Genomic DNA, 12,313 nt, shown 5'->3' with positions numbered 1-12,313 from the left:
GGCGCTCGGTCAGGAGTTCTCATGAAGTGCGTCACAAAAGGAAGATGGTTACGACATACTGCGGGAGATCCACGAGGGCGTCTCCGGCAACCATACGGCCTCAAGAACGCTGGTGGGGAAAGCATACAGGGCCGGTTTCTGGTGGCCCACCGGAGTGACCGACGCGGAGGATCTCGTGCGCAGGTGTCAAAATTGTCAATTCTTCGGCAAACAAACTCATGTTCCCGCTCATAGCCTCATCACTATACTGCCATCTTGGCCCTTCGCTTGTTGGAGTCTCGACATGATCGGGCCCTTCATGACGGCGCCAGGCGGCTTTACCCATGTGTTGGTGGCCATCGACAAGTTCACTAAGTGGATCGAGTACAAATCGATAGCCAAGCTCACGCCAGACCGGGTCGTCGACTTCATCTCAGATATTTTGCATCGTTTCGGCTTCCCCAACACCATCATCACAGACTTGGGATCAAACATCACGGCAAACCAATTCTGGCAGTTCTGCGAGAATGCTTGCATCGCAATTAAATATGTCTCGGTTGCACACCCAGGGCCAATGGACAAGTCGAAAGGGCGAATGGCCTAATCATTGACGGCCTCAAGAAGAGACTTTATGATGAAAACAGCAAGAAGGGAGGCAAATGGGTGCATGAGCTCTCACACGTCGTCTGGGGGCTTCGGACTCAGCCGTCCAAAGCCACATGCCAAACACCTTTCTTCCTTGTGTATGGATCTGAAGCCATTCTACCGGCCGATATCATGTGGAGGTCTCCAAGAGTCGAAATGTACAACGAAGGCGAGGCGGACGAGGCGCGGCAGTTAGAGCTCGATTCTGTGGAAGAAGCTCGTTGCACCGCTCTTGTCCAGTCAGCTCGGTACCTGCAGGGGATCCGGCGATATCATGATCGCAACGTCAGGGAGCGGTCATTCAATGTTGGCGAATTGGTCTTGCGTCGTATTCAGGACGAATCTGGCCTACACAAGCTCAACTCAAGGTGGGAGGGCCCGTTCGTCGTCAAGCAGGTTACAAGGCCAGGGTCTTATCGACTACAATTTTCTGAGGGTCACGACGTCCCGAACTCCTGGAACGTTCAGAACCTACGCAAGTTCTACCCTTAAGTCGAGGCCCGGCGATCGCTGAATTCCCGAGGGCTCGGAAGATCTCCTTTCCCCGAATCAATTTGGAGGCTATGAGCCACATGACTCGGGTTGTACATTCCTTTTTACTTACACGACGGCCATGGTTGCGTGCAGACACATACATATAAATCGACTTCTTGTCGTGAATGATGTGGGGGCTACGGCCACGATCATCTCCTTTCAACTCCCGTTCCTGATGGAACCCTCGGCTCCGACCAACCCCTTTACATATCGAGTTCCGCCGTGACCTTGGATGGTTGCACGCGACAGCAGTCGCATTTTTTTTTCCGACACAGTCGATCCGCTCGACTGGCTTACACCCAGTACGCTGGAAAGGCTCGCATAAAGAGCTATCTCGACTACATCTTGAGTAGCTGCACTCAGAACAGTCTTGTTTCTGCCAAAAAGAATGGCAAGCCCGCGGCACCGCCCGCACCTGCTCCTAGCAAGCTCGATCCGTCCGTCCGGGTCCTGCCTAGCTTACGGAGCACGCTCACAGTAGGAGCGACTTTCGACTACACTCAGAGTCGCCGCACTTGGGGTAGTCCTATTTTTCTGCCCTACTGTAAGCATCTAGGCCCTCAAGGTATGTTTTGGTGATTAATGATAACCATTACTGTGACTAATGAGTTTGTTCAGTTTAATAGATCATTATCGCTCATTTGGTCATATGTCAAAAGAGCCCCCTAATTTTCGTTATTCAAAAAAAGCGATCTCGGCATTCAACTCAATTATATGTCAAGACTAAAGATCTTTCTAGTCCTAAGTGTCATAAGGTTGAGAAGGACACTTAGGTTGGTATAGGTTTTATAGTTTTGTAGTGATCGCACTATTAAGAGGGGTTAAGGCTAAATAACTTGAGCATGGACATGGTCTTTTGAAAATGGATGCACACAATGGTCACTCAGGTTTCTAGAAGTTTAAATAAGTGGTTCTCAACTCATATCTTAAGAATATTTGGATTTCATTCAAGACTCAAATCGGAAAAGGCAAAATCAGAAAAAAAATCTTTAACACCGGTTTAACCGACGATCTCAATTTTCTATACGTCGGTTAAACGAAGTCAGCAGAGTCTGGACAAGTCAATACACCGGTTAAACCGACGTGTTTAAATTTAACGTCGGTGCATTAGTACAGAGTTGGTTTTTTCAGGGTATTTCAAGCTCTATACACCGGTTAAACCGACGATGTTTGAAATAGGACGTCGGTGCAGTTGTCCAGAGACTTGGTTTTTCAGTTGACAACTACAGTCACCGGTTAAACCGATGATACGTCGGTTAATCTGCCCAAGTTGTAACGGCTAGTTTTCAGAAGGGGCAGTTTACATTCATCGGTTAAACCGACGATGACTATTGGAGGTACGTCGGATTAACCGGCGCTATGCAGTTTTCTAGCAGCTTTTCTCCAACGGCTCTATTCGTGTGAGCTGCCTATATATACCCCTCCAATGGGTCATTTTGCTACTCTTGACACCAGGCAACATCCAAACACTCATACTATAGTCAAGAGCCACCTTGAGCTTCATCATTTCACATACTTGTTCATTCAATCAATCAAGAAGTAAGATGAAGGATTTGAGTAGAGAGAAGCTTGTGTGCATCCGTTCTTGGTGATCGGTTCTTGCTCAAGTGAAGGCCTTAGCTTGTTACTCTTGGTGATTGGCATCGCCTAGGCGATCTTGGTGATCGAGGTGTTTCTCGCGGAGCTTGCCAAGGATTGTGGGAGCCCGGAGAAGAAGATTGTACGTGGCTTGATCTCCACCACGTCAGGATGGTGAACGGAGACTCTTAGTGAGCACCCTTGTCTCGGTGACTTGGGAGGTGACAAGACTCTTTGTGAGTATCACAACGTGGATTAGGGGTGTGTGCCAACACATCGATACGACGGGAAAAAATCCGGTCGTCTCTTGTCCACTCTCTTTATTCAAGCATTTTCTTTCATGCAATTTATTCATATGCTTGACTTAGAGATCATATCTTTGCTCTACCTTACTAGGCTTTACTTCTCTTTTTATCTCTCTTAGCTTGTATAGATAGCTTAGTTATCCGATTGGTGAATTGGTGCCCTACTAGCATTGCATAGGTTAAGGTTGCTTTACTTTGTTTTAGAAATTGAAAAAGGCCCAATTCACCCCCCCTCTTGGTCCATCGATCCTTACACCTACGCACGGCAACCTCGCGACGTTGCTCGCGTGCTTTCCTAACAAGTTTAGACCCGCTCGATCGAGTTGTGGCTAATCTGTTAGACGCATATTAGCTACCCTTCGGGTCGTTGCACCCAAGGAAGCGTCTACTACTTAAGTCTTGTAAGCCTGGACCCCACTTCAGCTAAGGCACGCAAACAAGTAGAGATATCGCGTGAAGCATTTTCATACAGGAACAATTACTTGTTTCTCATACCCTAATCCTGCAGTACACTGTGTACAATTCGTTCTGCTACAGGTTGGGCCTCTCGCAGGTACTCGTCGAATCGCTCGTCCGTGCAGTCCGCCGCCATCCCCTGTGCAAAAATGTCTAGCTGCGTGTTTGGCAAGAAGGATTTCACATACGCCAGGGCATTACTCACGCATGCGACTGGAGCCTCAGATAGGAACTTGACCACTTTCTTCGGGGCTTCGCGAAGTCGCTCCAGCAGGGGCCGCAGGCTCGCTTCGCCTTCTTCTGGTGGATCCACCATGTCCACCAGCTCCTGGGCGGCCCCCCTGAGGTCCTCCAGCTCCTTCCGCTGCTGCTCATCCTTCTCGCCCAGCGTTTTGATTTGCTGAAGACAGTCGACGAACTGTTGTTCAGTGTCGCCAATCGCCTTCTGCAGCCTTTCGACATCATCTGTACGTCGATACAGCATATTCTTCATGTCAATAAGCAGCTCCTCTTTGTGTTTTATTACTTTGCTAAGCTCTGCGGTGAAGATATTTCAGCAACTAAGGGAAGTTACCAAGGCAAAGTACTCGAGGGAAGTGAGGGCCTACCTTGGTGCGCTTTCTTCTCTGCCTTGAGCTGCTTCTGGTACTCCGCTTGTTGCTCCTTGAGCTGTTTTTGGAGCTCGGAGTTGGCCTTCTCGAGGTTTTTCAGGTCATTCTTGAGCAGCCAAGTCTCTCGAGTTCTTTCATGCTTCAGCATATCCAGCTCTCGCTGCAGATAGCAGTTCTTCATAATTTCTTCGGAGACGCGCTTGTCCAGAACAGCTACCTCTCGCGCATCACTCACAACCGTGCTGAGCTTCTCTGATTTTTTCTGTGACTTCGTGATCACATGCTGCGCAAAAGGCGGAGATTGAGTCAAAACAACTCATCAATATGCACAACCGGAACATCACCCAAGTATTACCATGGAAAAATCGTATAACTCCTTGAAGGTGCTCTTGAAGGTCCTCAAATTCTCTGCTGTCAGCAGGGGGTCGTCCACCAGGTCGGTGGTGATGACGTTCTTGTACCCTGGCCCGGCCCTCAACATCTCACGGGGATTCCTCGAGGATCCGGCGACATCTCCGGGCAGCGGTTGCTGGACACCGGCAAGTCCACAATGTCGTCAGTATATTGTGCCCAGACCTCGGTAGCCGGTCGCCGACAGATACGCGCGTACCTGTGCCATCGGTAGGAGTGGCATCAGGGGTTTCGACTTGTTCTCCGCCACCAGTTTCGGTTTCATCTCGTCGGAGCTCGGGAGGTGGCAAGTCGGGAAGCGTCGCATCTGCTTCAGGGGCCAGCTCCGTGGGCACTGGCTCTCCGGGCGCCAAGGGCTAGGAGGCCGCAGCAGCAGGGGCCGGCTCCGCACTGGAAGGATCAGCCCGAGTTGACGGCTCTGGGGCTGCAGTAGTGGTGCCCGGGTCCAGCTGAAGCTGCACCGCGCTCGCAGCCCTGATGATGTCGAAGTTGTCGTTATACAAGCTGGCAAGAGCAAGATTTTCAAGCGCCGGAGGTAAACTCACAGTGTCGACTTCTTTTTGGCGGCCTTTTTCACCCGCAAGGCCCGTCGCGGAGTCTCTGTCGCCGGCGGCGAGGCTTTACCGGCCGATTGAGTGGTCCCCGCCACAGCAATGGTCACCGCAGCGACGGCGGATGGGCCCGTTCCCACCCCTTCGGGTTCGGTCCTGGGGGGCAGAGCAGGAAGGCTACAAGTGGATACTGTCAGTATTCAGTGCTACTGATACTTAGCAACTCGTCAAAGCGGCAAATCAGTACCTAGAGGACTCGACTTCTTGCGCCTTGCGTTTGCGCACCAGTCGATGGCCCTTTGGCACCAGTGGTAAAGCGCCGGTCAACTCCATGCTCTGGTCGGAGGAGTTGTCCCGGCGCGATTCTCCTTCGGCTCCTTCTTCCGCCTGCGAGCCCGTGCCTCCGGTGGACTCGCCGCTGCATTGAGCTGCAGCAAGGCGAGCCTTCTTGGCTGCAGCGGCAGCAGAGGGGAGGAGGTGATCCGGTTGGGGGATGTCAGGCTGCGGCGGGTAGCTGCTGTACAGTTCCGTATGTCCCTGCAGAAAGTTCTTCAGTTAAGTAACAGTGCAAAAGCGTTTATCTTCAGCAAAAGAAGTCGAATTCTTACTGGTTTGGGCGCTTGGCTCAGATTGGGGATTTTGGTGGCTTTTGGCGGAATGTGGATTGAAAGCGTGGTTTTTTCCCTACTGTTGTCGCGGGGTTAAATAACCAGCGGGGTCGGGAAAAGTTACTGTTCCGAAGTTCAGGAGCCACTTCCGAGAATATTCCGACGTCGAGAGGTCATTTGGTGGATTGTTTGGATTAAATATTCGATTAACCATTTTTTCAGGGTTAGTTAGCCCGAAGAAAGGGGTTTTTCGAATTAATAATTTAATACCCATCATCTGTACCATCGTTTTGGTAATTTTGCAAGTTGTCATTTTTTGCCTGCATGCCACGGTTGTTGGATCCTTATCTCCAAATTTTGTGGGATTTGGATTCAAGGCTCGGGGGCTGCGGGATACGTGGCATCGACTACTTATTTTTCAAATTTCTTTGAAGGATAAAGAGGATTACAGACAAATGGGACCCTCAGCCTGATTCTTCGATTCAATCTAAGGCTTGGGGGCTGTCGGTGTTTTTACCGTCGGCCTATCTAGGGATACCCTAAGATAAGTGTTTATTTGGTGAGGGATCGCCGGATCTGGAACTTGAAGGTGAACGCAAGGACACAAGATACAGATTTAGACAGGTTCGGGCCACTTAGAGTTGCGTAATACCCTACGTCCTGCTTGGGGTGTTGAATATTGCGCCCTGTGCTTGGGTGTTGAGCTGCCAGTAGGCGGCTCTCTGTTGGATCTCTCCCTCTTGGTGGCTCTAATTGCTCTTCTAGTTGCTCTTCCTATCTAGATACCCCTGCCCTCCTTTATATATCCCAGGGGGCGGGATTCCTAGTAGGATTACAAGGTAGGAGTCCCAATTGGATTACAGCATATGAGTCCTAATAGGATTACAGCGGAATCCTAGTAGGAATCAGACTTCTTTTAGCTCTCGGGTAGCTTTCTTGCGGTATCCAGGGATCTATCCCTGACAGGGCTACTCCACATGGAGTGCGATTTTTAAATCGCACACCATAACAAAAATTCGGGGCATGAGCACCTCATAGTTTCGATGCGGCCAAGCAAGTACTCGAAGAAGGTTTTCAAGAAGAAGCTCCAGAAGAAGTCGAAGACTGTTTCGAAAGTACTCGATAAGCCTGCAGTACTCAGCTACGAAGAGCTCGGGGGCTTGTCAGACCCGGGGCCACCGGGCTGGGCACATAACATAGTTTAAAGAGGTCTAAGAGATTAAGTCCGTCTTATCTCTTATTCGTTTTCTTTATCTCTTATTTATCCCGTTTAAATAGGAGATAGAGCTAACCAACACGGAGGGGATCTACTCGAGATATGTTCTGGTATGATCTCTCAGCGAAGGTTGGTTAGCACCTTTGTAACTCTGACCTCTCGGATATATAAGGGAGGTCAGAGACCCCTCTAAAAACAGAAGATCATTAGGTCATTCTACACCAAAGACAATACAAACCACCATATAGGACGTAGGGTGTTTCGCATCTTGCGGCCCGAACCTGTCTAAGCTTTGTGTTCCTTGCACCTTCGAGTTCCTGATCTCGGCGTCCCTCAACCCAAAACTTACCACCTTGAGTATATCCCGCGGTGGGCAGCCGATTAAACATCGACGATGGCAGCACTGCAGCTTTTGGTCAATTTCGTCGTCTCATCCACCGCTGGGCATGGCACGTAGTATGACTGACGTGTACCAAACCAAGAATGGCCACAGGGACGGTACACACGTGCTCTTCTTTTACACCGACAACCACCGTGCGGTAGTTTTAGGCTCAGTATAATTTTAGGCTAAAATGTAATCCTATCACATCAAAAAAACACACACAAAAAAGAAAGAAGTATTAAATAAAATATGTTTATAAAATCTTGTGCATAGATGGTTGCTAATTCACAAGATAAATTTAATAAATCTAACTAATCTATAATTTGCTACAATAATGATACCGTAACAATCCACTACTTATGGATTAATATGCTCATTAGATTCCGTTTCGCGGATTAGCCCAGGGTTATCCAATTAGTTTTAGTTAGATTTTATTTAATACTTTTAAATAGCAAAATTTTTCTTTAATGTGATGGGACTAAAGTTTAGCCCTCCGGATCCAAACACTTCCTTAATTTCGAAGTCATGTTATCAGACCATGCATTGATCCCGTTTGGATACGAAAGGCTAAATTTTAACTCCATCACGTTAAAGAAAATCTTGCAATTTAGAAGTATTAAATAAAATATGTTTATAAAATCTTTTGCAACGTATTTAATAAACCTAATTAATCCAATATTTGCTGCAATAAGTAATAGTAATGCGACCGTAACCATTCACTAACAATATAACGAATTAGTCCAGAATTCTGCAATTAATTTTATAATTAAATTTTATTTAATACATCTAACAGACAAGACTAATGTATTCATGGGCTGTACAGGAATTCAATCAGTACTGGGCCGATTTCGCCCCACACCGCTCCTGGGCCGGCTCGTGAATGCCACCCAACGAAACCTACGATAGAGGTGCGTCCCGACCCGACCCAAGCAGCGAGGGGGAGCAAAACCGCCGCCGCCGACCACCGCCCCGATTCGCCGGCGCTGCTCTCCCCGCCGCGGAGGACATGGCGTCCACTTTCTCCTTCCCGGAGATGACCCCGGCGCAGCTCGCGGAGGGGCTGCACACCTTCGGCATCGCGCCCACCGCTAACCTCCGCGCCGAGGACATTGTCATCCCGCAGCCCGACCTCCTCCCCGGCGTCCTGTCCCTCTTCCTCTCCACCGTCGTCGGGTACGTCCCCGCCGCTCTAACCCTCGCCCCCCGCTGCGCCCCTCTCTCACCTGGATTTCGATTTGCATTTCGCTCCGCAGCGACGACCCCGACGACCAGCTAGGGTTCGACCTGCTGCAGAAGCTCGACAACCCGGAGCTCTACATGGGCGCCATAGGCCTTAGGCGCATTTACCGGAGGGCGAGGGACGTCCTCGAGTCCATCCACTTCGGGGGCCTCACGTTCCGCGACTTCCTCCGCCCCGAACCGCGCCGCGTCGTCTACATCCTCAGCGCCATCGTCAACTACCTCCACTTCAGGCACGAGAAGCTCGCACTCCTCAACCCCATCGTACAAGAGTTCTCCGGCGTTGAGGAGCGCCTCACGGATGCCAGGGCTAGGATCGCCGAGGTCTCCTGCCCGTCCTTGCTTGTTCTTCGCGGTTTCTGCCTTTCTCTGCCTGGGGAAATTATTAAAGTTCCTTTCGGGTACTTCCCTTGTTCCACTCATGCAGCTTCAGAAGGTGAAAGAGGATCATGCGTACAAGGAGCAGATGGACGAGCCTGCCGTCCAGCAGCTGCAGGCGGAGGTCAACGCCCTCAAGCAGAAAATTCAAGAATACAACACAAAGCAGCTGGCTCTGCGAAGCAGAGCAAAAGCCATAGATGAAAAGAAAGAGGGGATTCTTGCCAAGGTGCGGATTCCTGTCCAGTGTTGCCTTTTTCTTCTTTATTAGATGGTGCTTGGGATTTCCTTGATATTTTGTTATTCTTATGCTCCGTTTGATCGATGCTGAAACAATTTTGAACCTCCTGCGAGTTACCAACCTGTTTTGGCTGGCCGCTGTCAATAATAATCTTCTCACTTCTAGCTTGCTGCCTTAATTACAACACTCAGTAGTTTCTTACTAGCCACCACATTATTTGTGGGTATTGCTGATAATTCCTGTAAATAAATTTTTATCCATGTAACTAAACATGTTATATTAAGTCTGTGCCTACAACATGGGCAATTAGGAAGTGGTATGAGTTACCAATGAAATTAGCTGATAAGTCATGTGGTCAAAAGTTCTGTTCAATACCAATAAGGTAACAAATTATGTTGAGATTAGTAGGTTTTGTTTGGCCTAGATTCAGTTCCAGGCTTCTAGGTTGCAGGAGTTACTTGATCTAGCACCTGTAGTTTTGGATTACCTGGAGTATATAACTGATTGTGAGCTACCGTTTGGTAGGTTTGTAGGCTCCATCCAGCATAATCAGAAGACATTCAAATTTTTAATCAGCCACTGGGTGCTGACATTTCTTCCAAACTAATAATTGGTATTTAGCTGCATCCACTTTACTCTTCATATGTGGACATTGGCTCGTCAAATTAAACTGGAATGTTGGTGCTCTATACAAAGCAACACTTCATAATGTTGCATTCACTGTTTTCTTTGTGTTGACAGATCTCCCAAGCTGATTTCGAGTTGATGAAACATTCCCAAGAAAATTCAAAGCTATTGTCCAAAATTGTTCAGTCCCCTGAAAAGCTTCAGGTAGGATGTTTCATTTTTTTATTTATGTTTTGTAGCAGGCATAAAGTTCATCAGGAAACTGATATATTTTTATTGAAATTACTATGCTAAAACCCTGAAGATTCCATTCATTGAAGGAATCCTGTAGGTCCAGAATTACTTTCCATGGTAGAACTGCATGCCATGGTTTTCCTTACTGATTTCCTTGAGGCAACTAGAACTAGTAAGGATGTTGCCATTCTTTCAGCTGTCAGATTGACTTTATCACTTGACGGTTAACTGTGACTATGCATGAATTATTTGTTTTACTTGCTATAGCAATCATCACAGGATGCTCTATCTTGTTTCTTGCGTTCGTTTAGAAAATTTTCATTTTTCCATAGAATCACCAGCGCTCATTTCTTTATGTGCTATGCTTGTCTTGTTGATGTGCATACGATGTCAAATTTATTGGATCAGAACTATGTACCTCAATCAGCTAATCTGCATCTTGTGCAAGCTGGTATAGTAACTATGGATTTTATTTTCTATTGAAGAAAAACCTTGAGGAGAAGAAAGGAGTCCGTGATGAGTTAAAGACCTTGGAGAAGATGGCAATGCATAAAGTCCAGGACAAAAACAATACTCTTGAGATGTATGCAAAGGTACTCTTTATGACAGACACTTTTTTATGCCGATTGGCACAACAATTTCTCACACTTGTTACAATCTTATAGTGGAATTTTCTATAATTTCTTGTAAAAGTTGCGGATCATGTGCTAGCAAAATAGTGCTTTCTGGTTCTCTTGAGTTACTTGTCCACGCAACTTCAGATCACTGTTTTCTTACCTCTACTGATGGGCCTTGCTCAAATCAGAAGAATCATTTGACATTTATTGTTGTTCCATGTGAGGATTCACCTTTCTTGTTCCTTGATACTCCATTGATGCAGTTGCATGATAAGTATCTCCATTTTGCAGGTCTGTGAGAAACTATCGAAGCATCTCTCTAAAATCGATGCTCTACATGAAACGGTATGAGTAGCTCCGAACCTTTCTTGTATGCAAGAATGTATTTCCCCCTGGCTGATTGCACGCTTGAGTCATATTGGTCTAACAATGACTGTACAAAATATATGGTACCTGCTAGAGCACTGCTGCTAAAGCTTCTGAGAAGGAGGTTAAAACACTCAAGGCCAAGATTAGTGATCAAAGTTTGGAGACGAAGACCCTTCGTATTAAAGCTGCTGAATGGCAATCAAAAGGTTTTACTTCTAATTTTTGTATTGCTCAAGTACTGTTCAGCCAGTTCTGAGTTCAAATGTCCTCATCACATCACTTTGCTCGAACATCTTGCAATTAGTACATGAAACCGAGGACCGTCTCAAGGCAAAGGAGAAAGAAAAGGACCAAAGAATTGGAGAGAATAAACAGAAGATGACTGCACTGAAATCTGAAGTTGAATCAGAACTTAAGTGCCTTGCAGATAGGGAAAGGGAAACTGAGGAGAAAGTTGCAAAGGTGACACTTCTCTCCTGATTTGTTCAGCTGTTTAAATTAGAATCCTTTCGAAATTACACTGCATGAGTTCCTGCATCCAATGTTTACTGCTTTACATATTACCTTAAATGATGCCTTGGAGGCTGATTAGTAGCTGTGGGCTCTATAAATCTAGAAGTTAGGAAAAAAAACAGGCTATTCATCTAGTACTTTATTACCAAAGCATGTAGGCTTCTGTCATTCTGTTTCTTTATGTTATGGTTCCTCTTTCAGAATTGCTGACATACTGTCCGCCTATCTGTGAACAACGCAGGCTGCTGATTTGTGCTCCCAAGCTGATGTGGTAGACGTTGCTGGCAGAAAAAAACGAGAGGAAATCTTTGCCAGGTTTGAGCAAGTTTGCGAGACGGTACGTCCCTAGCTAGAAGGGTGTTTGATTTCCTTAAGAGATACTCCTAGTCAATAAGGAGCACTTGTTTCCGTGTGGTTGGCTGCTGACATAACCAAATCTTTCTCCAGGCTGACCTGTACATGGATGGCATCGATCGTTCAGTCAAAGAAGTTGACGAAGCGAGTATGACCATTATAGCCCAGAGTGTCGCTTTATGTGACGACAAGTACCCTTCTGGCATGGAATGATGGATGTATATCCCCTTGTGTATACCTGATTACCTGTACTGGATTCTGGACAACATTTGCGTCTCGATCCATGCTGCTCTATTCCAGTATGGTCGTAATAACTCGGAATGCGGTTGCCGAGCTAGTGTTTTATTGCTGGCGTCCCGGTCGGTGGTCAGCCAATGGGAATGATTGTTCTCTCTGGATTGTTGTGGCACAACTCAATTCCACAACCGAGAAAGCAGCACAGATTCTAACAGTCGAGGATTCCGG

The 12,313-nt window shown here is 47.2% G+C and overlaps 1 protein-coding gene across 1 annotated transcript; it reads left to right on the top strand.

Annotated features, from left to right (window-relative positions):
* The first annotated feature begins 8,193 nt into the window (after positions 1-8,193).
* LOC112875224 (kinetochore protein NUF2 homolog) lies at positions 8,194-12,265 on the top strand. The gene is made up of 10 exons (XM_025938995.1): positions 8,194-8,449; positions 8,530-8,839; positions 8,943-9,122; positions 9,876-9,965; positions 10,481-10,588; positions 10,904-10,957; positions 11,073-11,187; positions 11,286-11,443; positions 11,736-11,831; positions 11,942-12,265. Exons 1-10 carry the CDS (start codon positions 8,283-8,285, stop codon positions 12,059-12,061), a joined length of 1,398 nt encoding a protein of 465 aa, XP_025794780.1. The 5' UTR covers positions 8,194-8,282; the 3' UTR covers positions 12,062-12,265.
* Positions 12,266-12,313: the final 48 nt, after the last annotated feature.

This window comes from Panicum hallii, chromosome 9 (assembly GCF_002211085.1).
Source record: "Panicum hallii strain FIL2 chromosome 9, PHallii_v3.1, whole genome shotgun sequence".
NCBI classification, from domain to species: Eukaryota; Viridiplantae; Streptophyta; class Magnoliopsida; order Poales; family Poaceae; genus Panicum; species Panicum hallii.
This window is presented reverse-complemented; position numbering and strand designations above follow the sequence as displayed.

Coding starts and splice junctions, on each gene's coding strand:
- LOC112875224 (XM_025938995.1), top strand. CDS start 8,283: ATGGCGTCCACTTTCTCCTTCCCGGAGATGACCCCGGCGCAGCTCGCG. Junction 11,188..11,285: donor TGCTGAATGGCAATCAAAAG/GTTTTACTTCTA, acceptor TCTTGCAATTAG/TACATGAAACCGAGGACCGT. Junction 11,832..11,941: donor TTGAGCAAGTTTGCGAGACG/GTACGTCCCTAG, acceptor ATCTTTCTCCAG/GCTGACCTGTACATGGATGG.